The following is a 20,458-nucleotide window of genomic DNA, read 5'->3' as shown; positions in this document are numbered from 1 at the left end:
GAAAAATGTCCATCAGTTTGGCTTCTTAAAGTAGCTGCTAGTGAGTGAAACCCCTATCTTTAAGTGACCCACCCCAGTGTACTTTGGCCGCAAACACTTATATACAAACAAACGGGATATTTTGGTCCTTCAATACAATCTAAAATGTGTGCACAATTCATGAATTTTAACACCGTATATTTTAATTGTCTTTAGTTTCTATAGAAGGTTTTTGATTTGTTGTTTAACCCGTTATGTATGAGATAAACCCAGAGAGGTATGAGGAAAGTGGAATAAGAAAGTATAGTATAGGAATTTTTAATATATTGCATATGACTGTTAGCTTATTGCCACCCATCTATCTGTAGAAGGATCAAATTTTAAGTGAATGAATGAATGAATGAATGAATGAATGAATGAAAGCCTTTATTGACATTGCATTTACTGTACTGTACACAATAAAACTAGGAGTATATCAAGTAAGATTAGACTTATTTCCTGAAACTCAGTATAAAGTGATATGTTCTGAACTGGTAAGTCAGCAAACATCAATAGCAATTTGCAACTTTTTTTTTATTATATCTTTAAAACATATCACTTTATGTTTCAGGAAATAAGTTTAATCTTACTTAAATCTGTACGTCCTTATACAAGGTTGTTCCCTTAGTAAACAGGCCAGTCAAACATTCTTAACAATGCTTGTAAGATGTCTTCTCTAGATAAGGGCGAAGGTATACTGACTTTATGACTTTAAACCTTGTAATTAGTAGCTCTTAATTAATCCACTGTACTAATGATTAAGCAATAAACTGAATACAAGCATAACAGATGAGAATTGTGTGAATTTATGTGCAGTCGGTAATAATATTCTTGCAGTTTGTGTCTAATCTATCAGTCAATAAACAAACACTAATAAACATTTTAAATACAGCGCTTAAGATGACAGGTGCAAAAGGTAATCGAAAAGCGTGACCCTGAAAAACAGAAGCATGTACATGAATGCAAAAATCACATTCAATTGGTGTAAAATGATTAAATCATATATTATCATCACATAATTCTGGATAAATAAAAATATAATACCACAAGGAGAAGAAAAATGTACAGACTTGACACACATTATCACACTTTAAAAGTCTCGTAGTCGTATATTTTTAGAATAGGGTGAGATCCTGGTGGTCTAAAAACTCTTAAACAGAACATTTGCACATATTGGTAAACCGCACATATTGAGGTTCATTAGATTAAAAGAAAATGTGCAATTTGCATCAAAACGAAATTAGACAGGTACACACATTTGGGCACCCCAACAGAAAAATCACCAATATTTAGTAGAGCCTCCTTTAGCAGAAATAACAGCCTCTAGATGCTTCCTATAGCCTGTAATGAGTGTCTGGATTCTGGATGAATGTACTTTGGACCATTCCTCCTTACAAATCATCTCCAATTCAGTTAGGTTTGATGGTTGCCGAGCATGGACAGCCCACTTCAAATCAGTCCACGGATGTTTATATTCAGGTCTGGGGACTGGGATGGCCATTCCAGGACATTGTACTTGTCAGGGGCGGTTCTAGGCCCCCCTGTCTGTGATCTCATCCACCCTAAAAGTATAATTTTTACTCTCATAAATAAACAATAAAAATTACGTTAAAATGACAAAAGGACATGTCGTCGTTGGGAAAGAAAATTATTTATCAGTTTGATCCAAGAGCGATTTTTTTACTTAGCTTTTACGCACGTGCGTTGTAGTCTTTCAAAAGTGCGTCCTCAGCTGTCTGCTTTATTTGAACGGAGAAGCACAGGCAAGCACAGTGTGCACGTGCAGTTAGAGCTGGAGGCATTTATCTACAGTATATTATATAGATTCTATAACGTTAATCGGCGGAAAACCACAAAGACAACAACCAAAAGCAGTGAAATCTCACTATTCTTTTTACCAGAGTCGATAGCACGAACAAAATATTGATGCAAACAATCCATTCAATACTAAATAAAAATAACATTATATATTTTGTCTTTGTCTTGTGAATATTTTATTATTAATGACTGCATTCATTGGACATACTGTTCATAGAGAATTCACACATACATGAACTGATTTGATTCAAGACTGGCATCATTACATCATGCAAAAACATTTGGTGTCTACTTTTGCCATTTTAAATAATACCATAACTTTTGGCTTACTGTGTAGTCATATAATATATAATATAAAACTCTTCTTGTTTGAAATTCTCACTGAGGGCTAAGCCCCTGTAAAGATGAAATCCTAGAACAGCCTCTGGTACTTGTTCCTCTGCATAAATGCCTGAGTAGATTTTGAGCAGTGTTTTGGGTCGCTGTCTTGTTAAAACATCCAGCCCCGGCGTAACTTCAACTTTGCAACTGATTCCTCAACATTATTCTCAAGAATCTGCTGATATTGAGTGGAATCCATGCGACCCTCAACTTTAACCAGATTCCCAGTACAGGCACTGGCCACACAGCCCCATGGCATGATGGAACCTCTACCAAATATTACTGTGGGTAGCAAGTGTTTTTCTTGGAATGCTGTGTTCTTTTGCCACCATGCATAACACACCTTGTTATGACCAGATAACAATCTTTGTTTCATCACTCCACAGCACCCTATTCCAAAATGAAGCTGGCTTGTCCAAATTTGTGTCTTGCATTCAGTATACTGTACCTCAAGCGACTCCGTTTGTGGCGTCTGTGTAGAAAAGGCATGTTTTGCATCACTCTCCTGTACAGCTTCACCTTGTGCAAAGTGCACTGAATTGTTGACACCATCTGCAGCAAGTTGATGTATAGTTCTTTGGAGGTGGTCTGTGGGCTGTTTTTGACCCTTCTCACCATCCTTCGCCTTTGCCTCTTTAATAATTTACATGGCCTGCCACTTCTGGCTTTAACAAAAACTGTGCCTGTGGTCTTCCATTTCCTCACTATGTTCCTCACAGTGGACACTGACAGCTTTTATCTCTGCGATAACTTTTTGTAGCTTTTCCCTAAAGCATAATGTTGAACAATTTTTGTTTTTAGGTCATTTGAGAGTTGTTTTGAGGCCTCCATGTTGCCACACTTCAGAGGAGATTCAAAGAGAACAACAACTTGCAATTGGCCACCTTATGCACATTTCAATGAAGTTCAAGGCTTAATGAGCCACCAAACCAATTGTGTGTTCCAATTAATCAGTGCTAAGCGGTTACAGGTATTCAAATCAACAAAATGGCAAGGGTGCCCAAATTTATGCACCTGTCTAATTTTGTTTTGATGCATATTGCACATTTTCTGTTAATCCAATAAACCTTATTTCACTACTGAAATATTATTGTGTCCTTCAGTTATATGATAGATCAAAATGAAATTGCTGATCCAAACACCCAAATATTTATAAATGAAAATCATGGAAATTGTCAGGGGTTCCTAAACTTTTGCATATGACTGTTAGCTTAATGCCACCCATCTATCTGTAGGATCACATTTTAAGTGAATGAATGAATGAATGAATGAATGAATGAATGAATGAATGAATGCCTTTATTGACATTGCATTTACTGTATACAATAAAACTAGGAGGATATCAAGTAAGATTAGACTTATTTCCTGAAACAGTATAAAGTGATATGTTCTGAACTGATAAGTCGGCAAACATCAATAGCAATTTACAATTTTGTTTTATTATAGCTTTAAAACATATCACTTTTTGTTTCAGGAAATAAGTTTAATCAAAATTAAATCTGTACTTCCTTATACACTTATACAATGTTTTTCCCTTAGTAAACAGGCCAGTCAACAAACTTTTTCTTAACAATGCTTGTGAGATGCCTACTGTACTCTAGATAAGGATATCTGTCAAATGCCATAAATGCTTACTTATATTCTTTGTATAAAAGTGACATAGGGAAAAAGCAGAGCATGGCATCTGGGTTAGGGAAGATTAAAATATCTGTATTGAACTATCCTGCTACACGCTGCACATCACACAAAACTGTTTACACTGATTGCTGAAAAATGTCCATCAGTTTGGCTTCTTAAAGTAGCTGCTAGTGAGTGAAACCCCTATCTTTAAGTGACCCACCCCAGTGTACTTTGGACTCAGATATTGCTATACAAACAAACGGGATATTTTGTTCCTTCAATATAATATGAGGAAAAACCCAGAGAGGTATGAGGAAAAGTGGAATAAGGAAGTGTAGAATAGGAATTTTTAATATATTGTTTTTCTATTTCCTGGAACTCTTTTTAAAAGGAGCTCTTCCAGTGGTCCATTACTTGGATTCATCAACACCAGCATCATGATGCTCCTACTGAGGCGCATGTTACTCACCTGTAAGTTCTTCTGTGCTTTCCATATGAAATCCATGAGTGTGTTCAGTTAAATTAAACCTGCATCTTAAGAGGAGAAATAGTAAACAATGTGGAGTTTGTTTCTTTTGGTAAGCTGCCTGTGTTTTCCTTACAGTACTTATTGCAGCCAACAGATGGCTTGTTTCTGGAGGTAAAAACTGAATGTAGTCAAACATTTTAAATGGCTAAAATTAAAAATCTTACAGAGCAAATACTTCAGATATACTTGCACTAATATCTATGAAATTAATTTATTGTTTCAGAGAATATGATTACCTGCTATGGCAATATCCAGCACCTCGCTTGTGGTAAGTTCTTAGTATGTAATAAACCTATGATTGGTATATGAAATTATTTTATTACTACAGAAAACTAGATATTACAATACTCAATTTCTATAAAAGAGCAAGCTTCTGAGTTGCAAACAACAACCCATGACACAACGTATATTTGTGTTTGTTTTTGGTTTATTGTGTCTTCAGACACTGGACTGATAAAGGTGAAGTCTACTATATATGGACGTACAAACCGTGACACCTGTAGTAATCGGCCCCCTTCTGAGGTTGCTAACACCAACTGTGCCTCGAGAATTTCTACTATTGCTGACAGGTACATATTTTATTTGGGTTACAACACATGTCAGTGAAATAGCCTATAATACATGTGTTGTAGAATGTCCATGAGAAGCCATAGAGGCTATTAAATGTCGTTTCCTCTCCAGCCTTTAGTTAATAAAATAGTAAATGTGTGTCAAGCTAATAAAACAGAAAATGCAGCTTGTTAACTGGGATCAACTGGCATTGTCCTTTTACTGACTAATATGGGAGTCTCCTTACTTTAATGGTAAATAAAATATGTCCTTACCTTTACTATATACACTATTACTTATTGTGGTTTGTTAAATAATTTATTTATTATTTGTCTTTGAATACAGCAGATATTTACATTTTAGATATAGATATTATATTGGAGTCTGTTATTTATTCCAAATTCTGAAGAAACAATATCATAACGATGGTGACAACGTTTGGTCTATGTACATTTTTTTTGGGGGGGTTACAACACATAGGTGCAATGGACTAAGAGAGTGTGAGGTAAAGACTGATTTACTTGGCAACCCTGACCCATGTTATGGAACCTACAAGTACTACAACACCACTTATGACTGCATCAGTGGCCGTAAGTATTGCAGACTATTGAAGAAGGATGCTCAGTACTAAGACAGCAATTCTGACCTCGTATATAGGGTTGTCTATAGATATAACTATATATAGATAAAATATTGTCCTCATCACAGTACCAGTACCAACTCAGTGCATGTCTAAATTAATCCAGATTGATCCACTGACAGATTCAGGGTTTTCTTTCTTTCCTTATTTCTAAAAAAAAAAAATCTGTAAAATCCAGTTATGTGTTTTTCATTTCTTTCTTAATTTAAGAAAGAAAGAAAGGAAGAAAGAAAGAAAGGAAGGAAGAAAGAAAGCACTAAAATATCCAACTAGAATCTAGCAAGTTAAAGAAACAGATTGAATATTTAACTCCTTCTAGTGTATATTTTGTCATAGTAGTTTATGAAGCTATTTATGAATACATTTTATATTACTGTTGTCTGGTTGTATTTGTTTCTTTAAATCTCAGATGTCCTTGTTCCAAACACTTCTAAAATACTGTACTAAGAAGTTTTTGTTTGTTTTAAATTATACTAGTTTATCCACACATTGAGTACATATTGTGTCCTTTCTTTAGAGAACATTGTGATCTGTGAGCAAGGCTACAGCACGCTGGACTGTGGTAAGATCTTTAGAGCCTTATTGTTGGGCTGCTGAGCATTTTAACACTTTTGATGTTACCATTGGCCCACTGCAATTTCACATATGTCTCTGTGCAGGAGATGGTTCTATTCAGATCATAAATGCAAACTATGGCCGTGCTGATTCAGTAACCTGCGTAAATGGACTTTCTGGCAGTTTAGTCCAGAACACCAACTGTTACGCTCCAAACACATTCTCCAAAGTGGCCTCAATGTACCCTTCTTTATATGATCTTATAAATGTATGTAAAGAAGCAGCATGTTTACTTCTACTTATTAACATTTTACTTTCATTTAAAGGTGTAATGGAAAGAAGACATGCACTGTACAATCTTCATACACCATCTTTACCGATCCTTGCATTGGGACTGCTCAATACCTCACTGTGTCCTACAAGTGCCATAGTGAGTAATCTGAGCTTCTTCTTGAATTCTTTTAGCAATCTTAGATAAACAGGAATGATCTAAAGCACTTTTTGACATCTGAGCTATGACTAAAAGTAGGCTAGAGTAAATAGAAAACATTGATCCAAGGTTAGGTTCCCGCCAGGATACTGATTCTGGTGCGGTCAGGTGTTTACTATGAAAAACCACAGTATGCTATTTTTTAAATGTGCCTGCATTGTTTTTTAATCATTTAGTTAATAACAATTTTATTTCAAGGATATTTAATAGATCTATAGATCTTTTCTTGTTATGCTTCTAAACATTTTTTTAAATTGGAATTAAAGTTTCTTGATATTCAGAATAATTTTAGAACTTTTGTCACACAATCTGTACAAAAATGACAGAGCAAACCAAATAATTCATCAATGAATCTGTATCTTTCAGGGACACTTGTGACCTGTGAAGGCAATACTGCTGTACTGACATGTGGTTTGTGTTCATATTTTTATTTATTGTATTGATCTACCTTTTAATTTAGCTACATCATAAAGATTACTTTATACACTACCAATTATAGAACAAACATTTTAAGACAATAAGCACTATAAATACATTTCCTAGGAGAGCTATTTAATAATAAGTGTTACCCCAAGACCATAACGTTGGTCTTTTTCCACTGATTTACTCTTAATTTTTTCAACTGTTTTGCTAACCTTTTATCCCCTGTGTAAAATGGTTCAAACTTTAGGTGCTCGCCGTATAAATATTATCAGCGCTAACTACGGCCGAACCGATACCACCACATGTTCTTCTGGAAGACCTGCCAGTCAACTCACTGTCACAGACTGCTACACGCCTGATGCACGAAATAAAGTTGCAGCTAGGTAATGGAAGATGTACCTGAACTGTGATTTTTCATCATTACTATACATGACTGTTATCATTAAAATATACTATTTTCTGGGTACAATTTAAATCAAAATCTGTTGTTTTGCAGATGTGAGGGACAGAGCAGCTGTAATGTGCCTGCTACAAATGATGTCTTCTCTGACCCATGTGTTGGCACTTATAAGTACCTGACAGTTGTGTACTCCTGTTTCTAACTGTAAGTTTCTCTTTTGTATAAATATCAAATACATTAAGGATTTATACATTGTTTAAATAAAAAAAATGCAATCACTAATAACCACAATCACTAATTTAAAGGCCAAGGAAACTATATATATATATATATACACACATACAAATGTTTATATATATATATATATATATATATATATATATATATATATATATATATATATATATATATATATATATATATATATATAAAAAGTATTTAATGTTCAGAACTACAACTTCTCTCATTCCCATTGTCTTTAATGCTGTTGGCAGAATAACACGAGGGAACCCAGCTTTATATCCATAGGCCTCTCTTCAGTCTGAAGCAGTCTGAGTCTTGATTCTTAATATGTAACCATCAGTTCATACAATGTGGGATTTTTGGTTTTGGTGTACTTAATATTTGCATGTTATATAATCAACTGAAGCTAAACATACGTGTTACTTACTATTGATTACAATAAAGTGTCACAATGAAGTCAATGCAAGCATAAGAGTGATGAGGTTTGTGTGACTTTGTGGAAAGTTCACCTTCCAAACCATGATTCAATAAACAAAGTCCAAAAATATTGTAAATAAAATGCTCAAGCAGATAGGTGCAAATAGTTATTAACAGGCAGGCGATTGTAAAAAAAAAACAAACAAACAGAAAAACAGTACTGTCATACAAGCAGCCCAATTAAAAGATAAGCAATATTTATAAACAATACGTTATTATGGGGTTGTAATTTGTGCAAAGGCAATACATGTTAAGTGCTCAATAAAAAAAATATATATATACACACAATTAGAGAGAAATTTGACAAATTCTTGGCAAATTATCTAAAATTCCTCATGGTTATGAGAGTTCATCTGATGGACTTAAATTCAAGTCAGGAGCAAGGCTTTCTTAAGTTATCATTAAACTAGGTATTGGATACAGGTTAGGTAAGATAGGGTAAGATGTCTTTAGATGTTTTCAAACATGTTTGTATTTCAGTTGGCTGGAATTCATAATTTCCTACTGCTTTGCTTTGGTAGATGTTTTCCTGTATGTTTAAATTTGATGCTGGTGCCCATCTGTCTGTACTCTCCATGCATCTGATTACATCAAAGCCAACTAGCAGATTTACATTAGTAGCTTTCTTACGCAAAGAGCTAACTTTCAGAGAAAACTTTAAAGCATCTATTTTCTGAAAGACTTCAAATGTTTCTTAGCTTAAGTTCAGGGAGTAAATGAAGCCCATGAGCAGAAGGCACACATTTGTGAGATTCTTACATCATAACAGCACCTCAATGATAATGATGACATCAGCGATGATGGCATCTTCCTCTCCTGCTGTGCTGCCCATTGATCTTCATTATATGATTGGAGCATCTTTAATCATGTCTCTGCCGACATCCTGTCAATCACAAGTGCAAAGTGGTTACAATACTGTACAGTAGGTTGTATGTTCTCTTTAATTTATGCGATAAATCCCACACACAGATTTGGTCTCACCATCATTTAACCTGTTACTACACGAAGAAAGAAAAAATATTAAGACAGACTAACATTTGCTTGACATCTCTGATACAAGAAAAGGAATCTACAAATATTACTAGAGAAATATCAAATGTGTCTAGATTGATGAGTGCTATGTGCAATTATGTAATGTGTAATTTGTTTAAATTTGAAAAGATAAATATAGAAAACAAAAAGATATGTAAAATTAAACATTCAGAAATTGATTTATCATGTTAAATTTTCATATACTTCTTAGATAGATAGATAGATAGATAGATAGATAGATAGATAGATAGATAGATAGATAGATAGATAGATAGATAGATAGATAGAGTCAAGTGCACCCTCCTTCAAGTCTGTGTTATTACACTACATAACAATTGTGTGTTCTTAACTAACATCCATAAAACAAACAAATAAATTCAAGTAACAAAAAAAAAAAAAAAACACACACCGTATCTCAGTTTGCCGATATTTTACTGCCCTTAGTGAGCATCATATTTTGCTGCAATTACCGCTGTTAATTTTCTGGAATATTCGTCTCTATCAGCTTTGGACTTTAGGATTCTGAAATCCAATACTGTATGTTCTTACTTACAAAACTGCTCAGAATTGTTCTTGGTTCTGAAATACTCCAGTGTAGCCTTGTGTTAGGCGATAGTGATGGAGGTGGAAGCCGAAGCACCAGCAAAACAGAGTTTAATGAAAAGGCAGGCAGAGCAAACACACTGGGCACAGAAAACAATAACGGACGCTGGAGTAGAGCGAATGCGGTGTTTATATAGGCGTGTGTAAATGAGGAACAGGTGTGAGAAATCAGTACGCTGACCTCTGAGCCGGCGTTGGCCTGCACGGTGCTCCCTGACACCTTGGCAGAATGCTTAAAGTGTTTCTATGATAGAAGGTAAACCTCCAACCCTGTCCCTAACCAGTTTTCCCATCCCTGTTGATGAAACATCCCCACCAGGTAAAGCATTCTCAACTGTCACCTCACTATAAGCTTTTTGTTTATTTGAACGATTTAAGCCTTTTTTTTTTTTTTTTAACAATCTGACTTTTGTTATGCTGTGATGGACTGAACAGTTGCACTGTAGATGCTTCCTCAACTATCTTAAAGCTCCTTGGCCCTGAACTGTTGCATACCTCACTGTACCTCTTTTCATTAATTTTGGGTTAAAATAAAAGAAATAAAGCCCTTGTGAGATATGACTAAAAGTAGGTTTCGACAAATAAATTCACAACCAAAAAATCCTAGTAGTTAATTATTATAATGTCATGTTTAATATGGCACATACTTAATTTAATCAAAATAATTAACTAATAATAATAATAATAATAATAATAATAATAATATGCCAATTATCTGCTGTTATATACACAAGCAATGTCTACTCCTTGATAGTGAAGTTTTCTCTAAGGAGACTTTTTTAGATTTTACTTTTTGTAACATGAAAAGGTCTTTAGGGGTGATTAGGGGTACATTGTAGTCTCAAGGCAACATGCACTTTTTTGTGATTTCTTCTGATACATCTGAACATATGTACTGCAATGTAAATGTTTTGAAAATACTTTACACATCATGGATGGTTACTTAAATTGGGTTCACTTTTTATTATACAAAATATGGGGCTGTGAGAAGTGAAAGTAAAAATGAGCCCCTGTGGGTCAAATGACAACTTCTTGGCATGTACATTGGTTAGTATTTGAGTTGACCTTTAATTTATTTTTACATCTTCCATCTGTGTTTTTTTTTTTATCTGTGTTTGCTTTACAGTGCTTATTGCAGCACCTGGTTTCCCTGTTTCTGGAGGTAATATTTCAATGCCATCAAACATCTTTTTCATATGACCTAACATATGATGACTATTTCACAGATAACATGCACAAATTAGTCAGGTTTATTTTAAATAACTGTGTGAATAATTCTTTCAGAAACTGTGATTACCTGTGATGGTGATGTCCAGCGCCTCACTTGTGGTAAGTTTAAATGTCATGTTTGTTATATTGTATAGCTGTAAGCAATCATTGCATTGTAATGTGAAAGTAAATAAAGTAAAAATGTATATTTACATTTGAAATTTTCTATGTTACTTATACTCTGGAGTGATAAAGGTGATGTTTACTGCGTACGGCCGTTCGGATAGCCAAATCTGCAGTGCTCCACAACCCAATCTTAAGGTTACTGATCCCAGCTGCTCCAGTACCGTTTCCACTATTGCTGACAGGTAAAGTATTTCTTGGCTTATACTATATACAATAGATCCACAACAACTGTCAGAAATGTAAACAAAATTTCTTTAATATCAATTTAATAAATGTTTGAAATATTTGATGCCACAGAGCTGCTAAATACTAGAATCTAATTATCCACAATGTGTTATTCTACAATAGCACAACTATACAATAGGCAACAGTATTGTTGCAAAGTTGATAATATTGTAATAAAATTGTTTAATACAATATTCTTCCTCCAGTTACTTACACAGGAACTTATTTGGCTAATACAAGTAATACTAATTATTTAATTCTGTAAATGGATGATTATTTAATATTTATGACAGGAGACTCAGTGTATAAGTGCTTTGTAATGATCAGTATGTTCCCTTTCGAGGGAACTCGACGCTGCTTCAGTGATAACGCTATGGGAATGCTTCTTTGAGGAATTGTGTCTGAAGCTCTGTGTGCACACACGCCATTTTAATGGCTCGGAAAGGACACGTGACAAAGTGATTACGCGCCAGTAAGTCCATATAAGGGCATCTAAGTCACACTGCTCCAGCTTTCTATGTCTTCAGGAAGTGCTGAAGATAGATAGATAGATAGATTCTATGTGTGTCAATTGTTTGTTCTGTCTGTCAAGTGCAAGGAGAGAAAAATAGGCAAGCAAAACAAAATATGTTACAGTCTAAGCATTTTAAGAGATGTGTGCATCTGTGCCCCCGCTTTATCACGGGGGACGACACGCACTCTCTTTGAGTTGTTTCTTTGGGAGAGGAGCATGCCCAGTTGGCTCTTGAGGGAGCCGGCTGCGTGCATTGTGAGGGATTGCCCCTGCGTACCCTTCGATCCTGCCTGGCTATATTTTCAGCTTCGGCCTCGTGGTTTGGGTCCTGCGTCCACCGAGGCGGCGCTGCAGCTTCTATCATGGGGATGGGTGTTTCTCTTTCTCTTGCCCTCTCCCCTGACTCCGTTCGCTCGATTTTGGTTTAGGAATTGCTAGAGCCGTTCTTAAAGTTTAATAATGTACAATTTCTGCAGGAAAGGTTACTTCTTGTTCTATTTTTTTATTTTATCTTGAAGTTTATTCATTCCTAAACTTCAGAATTGGTGTTCTGGGTCCAAATGTTGAACATTTTAACAGGTTCTGTAGTTCACATTTGAAAAAATGTTTTTAATAAAACTCCACACGCATTTATTTGAGACCATCCTGACAATATTCTATTTTTCTTGAGTTTATGACCTTTTTTTATTTAGTACGTGGAATGTTATGTCTATGAATAGTAATAATATACTATAGTAAGCTAAAGTGTGTAATTTGTTGATGTATAAACTGTGTTTGATTGTATTATACAGCCCTGGACTGTTAAACTTTAATCTGCTTTTTACCTTTTGCACCTTTTTGCCTAAGTGCTGAGTTTAAAATGTTTATTGAGCTTTGTTTATCAGATAACAGTATGGAAAATCACCACATTGGATCACACGAATTTTCTGAATTTTAAGAAACTTTGCAGATAAACACATACGACATGACACTCATTACTGTTATGCTTGCATTTAATGGATAGTTTATTAAAGCATTATTACTAAAGTGAATTTGTTTAGGAGAAACTGATTACATGTAAATGCAAATAAACAAGATACAAAAATGATTACAGGAGTTGATTATAGCAAGCGCATCAACACCACAACTCATTAAGCTAACAAATGCAGTTGGTCTGATGAAAAGAGGCCCTTAGGAAGAAAGCTGGAATCCCTCGAGTTTTTCTGTCAATAGCAATAAAAGAGAACAGATAAGAAAATAGTAATGTAGTGTTGCACACAAAATAGCTTTCATACTGTGAGAACTGTATTTACCTGAGAAGTGAAATAATTCTGATTACAAATTTTAAAAATGAGTTTTAAAAAAGTGTATTTTTATATAAATTATATTATCATCTGATTTAAACAAAAAATGATTGTAAAAAAAAAAAAAATGATTGTATTTCACCCATTATATCTTCTCTAATCTACTTACCTTAGCCTTTTTGACTTTATTATATATACAGTATTATATGTTATATATATGCAGATCAGCTTTAGTCTTATTTATTAGATGCAGAAAGAAACTTACAGGCACAGTAGTAAGAAATTGACAGGTACTTATAGGTGCCATAGCAGGGATCAGGCAAGACACATGATTGAACTGGCACGTGACAGTAGCACCTTCCATTACATCTGCAAAACAATGGTTTCATTGACTTTATAATGGTAATTTGCAATAATTATAATAATAATAAAAATTCAAGTCACACATCAGTTCTTCTCACATCACATCAACTTTTGTTACCTAGATGAAACAATGTATTGTGCACTGGGCAAGTAGCAATGTCTGTTACAGATTTGATTGGCAGGTCGTCCTGCAGCACAAGTGGTGGAATCGAGTCGGCCATAGAAAGCTCTGATGATCCTTATACGACGATGACCTAAAATGGAAACATTGGACAAAAATATGCTTTTAAAAATACTAAACTATAAGGAAAAGCAGTGGGAAAAGGACAAAATTGTGGGGAAGCTATACTAATTGATAGATGCTGATGAGACATTAAGACAATCAGTGTTCTATAATAGAAAGTGTATGACGTAATCTTGTAGTACATATTATAGGTAGATAATAAAAGGGAAACAAACCGCAGTTCAGCACAGCAGTACCACCATCACAGGTAACAATTGTTGCTGCAGGAAACAGATTAAATAATTAATGCACTTAAATTTTCATACTTGTACTTTTTTTACTTAGACTGATATTTTATATTTTACACGGAGCATGGGTTAGACATACTGCTAAAATTTCCTTAACATGGGTTAAATCCAAATGTAAAAAGAGAAATATTTAGTGAGAGAAAAATGGGATTGAGGGAAAAGGAAAGAGGAAAGATGGATAGAGCAAATAAAACTTTATGCCAATTGCATTATGAGTCTGGTCACTAATACCAGTCAAATATACTTCAAAGGAAAATGAAGTTAATATGGAAATACACATAATTTTCTGTATAATAGGAAGAAATTAGTTCATCGTTTGCTGGTTACATTGATGTTGTTGCAATCCTAAACCTGTAACACATTTTACATTCTGAGATGCTTTTCTGCTCACCACAGATATAAAAAATGGCTATTTGAGTTACTTCTTATCACCTTAAACAGTCTGTCTATTTGTTAAACCTCACAGAAATGATGGTGACTGTGACTATAAAGATTGTTGTGCAAGAACAAAACAGGTTTGTGTTAAAATATTTATTCACATTCACTTCATATTCATTTCTGATCATAAGGAAATGTTTGCATTATAGGCTTATTATGTGCTGTTGGAGAATGTAGGACACTTAAACTTACGACAAGTGCGGTTCCGAGAAGTACAGGTAACTTCTTTCTCTAGGAATAGATCATTTATACAGATATTTGAGCAAGTAAACCTGGATTAATATGTGAGAATCCATATCAAATTGTTTATTAAAAATTGTAAAATATCAGCATTTGTATGCTTCAGAAATTACCTCCAGACACGTGAAAGTCCAGAGCGGCCATAAGTACTATAAAGAAAAACACAGATTAATTACTAACAAATTCTGTTGTCTCTTTCTTCTGTTAGGATGCCAGAGGTAACTTATCACATCAATGGATTTCATATGGAAAAGTATGAAAGAAACTTACAGGTGAATAATGTAAGCTTCAGGAGCATCATGATGCAGGCTGAGTCAAAGTCCAACAGCAACACTGCACTACAGCAACAGATCAATTAATACTTCCAGGAAATTTCTTTTTCGTACAAAGACCACATATTTACACTTTTATTCTTTTCCCAGGCAAGAGATGAGGACCAAGAAATAAAACCATTAAAATTAGTGTTTTAGTAAATCTATACTTATACTTAAAAGTTTTTAGTCATTGAGTTTAAACATGTATATGATACTAACATAAAATCAAATGTAACATATGTTATAAATCTGAAATTTAAAGAAAATGTGGTTACAGAGTTGAATTGGAGAAATATAAAGATATCCATTTGGTGGGGTTCACCTAAAAAAATTGGGAACCCAAGATGTAACCATACTTGGTAAATTTCTTATAATCATATTTATTGTTGTATATGTTATTAAAGACTTATAATGATGATGAATGCGACACTTAATCATAGATATAAACTGTTTATTATATTTTACGTTATATTTCACAAAGGTAAGAATTAAAGAAACAGAAAAAAGTACATACAAGTAATCTTTCAGCTCTAGGAGGATAAGGTTCCCTGTTCTGCAGTGTCCCCTAAACTGAACTGTTGTGTAGATATATACATATACATATAGACACTTCACGTCATGCAACAGAAGGCAATCATTTAGCTCCTGCCCTCTTCAGCTTCACCATCTATTTACCATAATTACACATGTATTAGTTATTGCACCGAGTTGCATGCAACAGTTTAGTTATTCCTCATTCTGTATTCTTGCACATTCTGGTTATTGCACATATTATTCATTGCAGATATTCCCCAGGTGTAGCATATAATTAGTGCACAGTTATAGAAACAAATGGTGCACTGGTAGAAACTGTTTTGTTATATTCTTTGCCATAGGTACAGTATAATGGGGACATACTGTGTATCATTCATATCTGGTACAGTATGAACTGTCAGTTTACCTGAAGTCTGTGTATATGCCCTTAAGTCTTCAACATGAGCTGTCTGTAGAGGAAGAGCACTTTAGGATATCGTGCTCTTCCTCTATCAGAATATCATCCAGCCAACTACACTGATGTGGTCCCTATTCTACATCTGTGGAAATAAATACAAAAATGAGTACCATCAGTGCTGACCTTGGATATGCTGTATATAGATTACCTATTAGTTATATTTAATGTAATGTTGGCCACTTCAGATAGTGTTACAATCAATACAGAGCTCACAACTGATATGAAAAGTATTGGAGCACTAAAATTGCAGGTCAAGATATAATTGTGACTAAATACCAGTGTTCATTGTTGCATTTATATATCATATAGAAAGTCCTGTTTCACTAGTTTGTGTCCAAGAGCATCATTTGTCATGATCATTTGTTATAACATCACTGTTAACATCACTGCACGTGATACCAACATTTACCAACATCATTTGCTGCTGCATATATATGATACTGAGTGTACAGAACATATTCTTAACCAGGGTATTATTTGATGAGGTGCTCAAAAGCATTCCTATCTTAATGGCTGATCTATGTTGTGTCCTCTAAGTCACCATAAATTGAGGAAATAAACAAAATGTAACTTTACTTACAAAACATCCTCTACATGATTGCCATTTCTTTGTAAATGCACATAGAATCATCTCTACCGCTCAAAATGTATTCATGTTAACACATCGGTTCATTGCAACCTTGCAACAGCCTCTACTTCCAGCCATGAAAACAATTTCAATACTTTATTCTTTTGTCATAAGCATTCTTAAAGGAGATCTAAAAAAATATCCACAAGTATATAAAATTTTAGTATGAAAACTTTTAGAAGACATTTTGCCAAAAAAGTTTTAAAGTCCTGTATGTATGGAGAATTTAGGACATCTTTTATAATTATATGATAATAAGAAATTCTGTAATATTGCAACTCACCTTTCCCTTCAGCTGATTTCAGATAAGACTTTCCACATTTGTTCTGGCTTATATATGGTTATTGGACCATGGATAGATAGATCACTGCCTTTAGTTACATGAACGGTCTGAATATTAATAAAGGCTGTATGTAAATGTAGACATCTCTTATCCCTGTTAGGCTTGAGTTTATTGCATGATACTTTATTGCAAATTATTAATAATAATAGTACAATTGAAAATAAAATCATTACAGCTGTTGGTATAATGTGCAAATATTACGTGCAACAACAACAAAACTCCTGCACTTCATCATATGGATAATTAAATCTTGGTGTAATTCTTTTTTAGGGTGAAGAGACTGGGGAGAAAACTGGAATCCTTTGAGTTATTCTGTTAACAAAAGTGAAAAAAATGAGCAAACAGAAAGAGAGAAAGTTGTAGTTGTAGTAAAGAACTTAATTATTCTAAATCATTACTGCAATTATATTGATTGATATATTGATCACTTACTTTATTATTTTATTAAAACTATTATGTACAGTTTTATTGTTTCATTTTATTATAGTTATGAAACCCTTTTTTACAATGGGCACTGTCCCAAATCAGCTTTACAGAAATCCAGATGTAGATTTTCATCCTTATTATGCCACAGTATTGAATTCTCAAACCTGATTGGTTGGAAGCTGTTGATTAATTTTCAGAGAATCTCTGACATTAGTGACATAAGTGACATTTTATTAGACATAAAAGTCAGTAGGTTTTCTGAATGGTAAAGTCGTCCAGACAGAGGATTTATTTATCTTATGTTTTTATTTTTTATTTTTTAATAATTTAATTTAATTTATTTTTAATAATTTACTTTAATTTTAATTTAATTTAATTTATTTACTTTCTTTCTTTTTAATTTTAATAGTGAGAAAAAAGAGGGAATGGTTGTTTATACCTGCTGTTAAGTTTAGTGTATTAGCTATTTTCCTGCAGATTTTCTACAACATTAATACAATAATATAATTGATATTTGATAATTGATATTATATTGATAATTGATATTATATTCTTTAATATAATAATATAAAGAATAATTGTATAAAAGCACGACCTGTTGTTAATTATGAAGGATACCATGGATAAGCGGAAAAAAACACTGCTAAAATATGTGCATTTATGTGCAGTTATATATGTACTGACAGCAGTAACTTCACAGGACCATCACCTTCACAGGACATTTTATATTTTCTAAAAACAACAAAAAAAAAGTATTTGAAAAGATTATTAAACATTTTAACCTGTTAGGTTCTCCATTATCACGTTAGTTGTTTTTTTAATGTTGGTATTTAAATGGTTTCAAATATTACCTCCAGAAACAAACAAGCTCGGAACTGCAATAACTGTAAAGCAAAACAAAGGTGCCTTTCTATTAAGGGAACAGAAATTCTGCTATTTCTACCATTAGAGGTGTAAGAGGTGTCATTTACTGTAGTTATTTAAGAGACTTACAGCTGAGTAGAGTGAGCTACAGGAAGAACATCATAACTTTAGACGGATTGGAGCTGAAGCTGGAACTTCAAGCACTGAAACACTGGAACTGATATAGTTACACATATACATTTTCATATTGAGTATCAGGATGTCATACCAAAATATTTCCCTTTACAAAAGCCACTGACATGATCCCTGACCTTACACTACCTACTTTATTAGGAACAATTGTAGAACGGCACTCTTTTGCCCAGTTTTTGAGTTTACAGCTAATCATGTGTTGACTACAAATCAAGCAGATACAGGTCAAGAGCTTCAGGTAATGTTCACATCAAACATCAGACTAGGGAAAAAAGTTTGGTTGCATGATTATTTATCATTAAAATATGATAATGATATTTATGGGTACAATTTAAATCAAAATCTGTTGTTTTGCAGATGTGAGGGACAGAGCAGTTGTAACGTGCCTGCTATAAATGATGTCTTCTCTGACCCATGTTTTCTCACTTATAAGTACCTGACAGTTGTGTACTCCTGATTCTAATTGTAACTATAATGGAACTATATATATATATAATATCTGTATTATTTAATGACGACTACAATACATGTAATATGAAACGTATTTAATGTTCAGAACTACAACTTCTCTCATTCCCATTGTCTTTAATGCTGTTGTCAGAATAACACAAGGAAACCCAGCTTTATATCCATAGGCCTCTCTTCAGTCTGAAGCAGTCTGAGACTTAATCTTAATATGTAACCATCAGTTCATACAATGTGGGATTTTTGTTTTTGGTGTACTTAATATTTGCATGTTATATAATCAACTGACATGCTACTTACTAATGATTACAATAAAGTGTCACAATAAAGTCAATGCAAGCATAAGAGTGATGAGATTTGTGTGACTTTATGTGGAAAGTTCACCTTCCAAACCATGATTCAATAAACAAAGTCCAAAAATATTGTAAATAAAATGCTCAAGCAGATAGGTGCAAATAGTTATTAACAGGCAGGCGATTGTAAAAACAGTACTGTCATACAAGCAGCCAATTTAAGAGATAAGCAAAATTTATAAACAATACGTTATTATGAGTTGTTATTTGTGAAAAGGCAATACATGTTAAGTGCTCAATAAAAATATATAATTATAATATATACAAAATATATTTATATATATAAATATATATATAAAATTAATAGAGAGAAATTTGGCAAATTCTTGGCAAATTATCTAAAATTCCTCATGGTTATGAGAGTTCATCTGATGGACTTAAATTCAAGTCAAGAGCAAGGCTTTCTTAAGTTATTGTTAAACCTGGTATTGGATACAGGTTAGGTAAGATAGGGTAAGATGTGTTTAGATGTTTTCAAACATGTTTGTATTTCAATTGGCTGGAATTCATAATTTCCTACTGCTTTGCTTTGGTAGATGTTTTCCTGCATGTTTAAATTTGATGCTGGTGCCCATCTGTCTGTACTCTCCATGCATCTTCTGATTACATCAAAGCCAACTAGCAGACTTACATTAGTAGCTTTCTTACGCAAAGAGCTAACTTTCAGAGAAAACATTAAAGCATCTATTTTCTGAAAGACTTTACATGTGTTTATTAGCTTAAGTTCAGGGAGTAAATGAAGCCCATGAGCAGAAGGCACACATTTGTGAGATTCTTACATCATAACAGCACCTCAATGATAATGATGACATCAGCGATGATGGCATCTTCCTCTCCTGCTGTGCTGCCCATTGATCTTCATTATATGATTGGAGCATCTTTAATCATGTCTCTGCCGACATCCTGTCAATCACAAGTGCAAAGTGGTTACAATACTGTACAGTAGGTTGTATGTTCTCTTTAATTTATGTGACAAATCCCACACACAGAGATTTGGTCTCACCATCATTAAACCCGTTACTACACGAAGAAAGAAAAAATATTAAGACAGACTAAATCCAGAAAAACTGTGTCTACAAGAAACTTAAAAAATCTACCTGCAAAGCTGCAGTACA

The 20,458-nt window shown here is 33.8% G+C and overlaps 2 protein-coding genes across 4 annotated transcripts; one reads left to right on the top strand and one right to left on the bottom strand.

Moving 5' to 3' along the window:
* The first annotated feature begins 4,231 nt into the window (after nucleotides 1–4,231).
* LOC113655905 (rhamnose-binding lectin-like) lies at nucleotides 4,232–19,335 on the top strand. 3 transcript variants are annotated; one of them, XR_007137659.1, is made up of 14 exons: nucleotides 4,232–4,308; nucleotides 4,442–4,477; nucleotides 4,590–4,634; nucleotides 4,809–4,935; nucleotides 5,396–5,505; nucleotides 6,073–6,117; nucleotides 6,215–6,350; nucleotides 6,437–6,540; nucleotides 6,967–7,011; nucleotides 7,271–7,406; nucleotides 7,520–7,627; nucleotides 10,905–10,940; nucleotides 11,063–11,107; nucleotides 11,235–11,599. XR_007137659.1 is itself a non-coding variant. In XM_047799724.1 (12 exons), exons 1-11 carry the CDS (start codon nucleotides 4,275–4,277, stop codon nucleotides 7,623–7,625), a joined length of 924 nt encoding a protein of 307 aa, XP_047655680.1. In that variant the 5' UTR covers nucleotides 4,232–4,274; the 3' UTR covers nucleotides 7,626–7,627; nucleotides 19,127–19,335. The 3 variants fall into 3 exon arrangements, 2 of the variants coding, with proteins under 2 accessions (XP_047655680.1, XP_047655679.1); XM_047799724.1 differs by lacking the exons at nucleotides 10,905–10,940; nucleotides 11,063–11,107; nucleotides 11,235–11,599 and adding an exon at nucleotides 19,127–19,335; XM_047799723.1 differs by lacking the exons at nucleotides 10,905–10,940; nucleotides 11,063–11,107; nucleotides 11,235–11,599 and adding an exon at nucleotides 7,918–8,146.
* LOC125138489 (L-rhamnose-binding lectin CSL2-like) lies at nucleotides 12,899–15,687 on the bottom strand. The gene is made up of 8 exons (XM_047799728.1): nucleotides 15,596–15,687; nucleotides 15,038–15,105; nucleotides 14,881–14,916; nucleotides 14,720–14,758; nucleotides 14,018–14,062; nucleotides 13,677–13,812; nucleotides 13,461–13,564; nucleotides 12,899–13,114 (listed from the first exon to the last, which is right to left on the bottom strand). Coding segments are annotated over exons 2-8 (393 nt in total). The 5' UTR covers nucleotides 15,069–15,105; nucleotides 15,596–15,687; the 3' UTR covers nucleotides 12,899–13,112.
* Nucleotides 19,336–20,458: the final 1,123 nt, after the last annotated feature.

This window comes from Tachysurus fulvidraco, chromosome 14 (assembly GCF_022655615.1).
Source record: "Tachysurus fulvidraco isolate hzauxx_2018 chromosome 14, HZAU_PFXX_2.0, whole genome shotgun sequence".
Taxonomy (NCBI): domain Eukaryota; kingdom Metazoa; phylum Chordata; class Actinopteri; order Siluriformes; family Bagridae; genus Tachysurus; species Tachysurus fulvidraco.
This window is presented reverse-complemented; position numbering and strand designations above follow the sequence as displayed.

Excerpts from the sequence above, each read along its gene's own strand:
- LOC113655905 (XM_047799724.1), top strand. The coding sequence starts at position 4,275 with ATGATGCTCCTACTGAGGCGCATGTTACTCACCT. Across the intron at positions 4,309-4,441 it reads GAGGCGCATGTTACTCACCT|TACTTATTGCAGCCAACAGA; the intron begins GTAAGTTCTTCT and ends TTTTCCTTACAG. Across the intron at positions 5,506-6,072 it reads TTATGACTGCATCAGTGGCC|AGAACATTGTGATCTGTGAG; the intron begins GTAAGTATTGCA and ends TCCTTTCTTTAG.
- LOC125138489 (XM_047799728.1), bottom strand. The coding sequence starts at position 15,068 with ATGATGCTCCTGAAGCTTACATTATTCACCT. Across the intron at positions 14,759-14,880 it reads GGACTTTCACGTGTCTGGAG|AGAAAGAAGTTACCTGTACT; the intron begins GTAATTTCTGAA and ends ATCTATTCCTAG. Across the intron at positions 13,565-13,676 it reads CAATACATTGTTTCATCTAG|ATGTAATGGAAGGTGCTACT; the intron begins GTAACAAAAGTT and ends ATTGTTTTGCAG.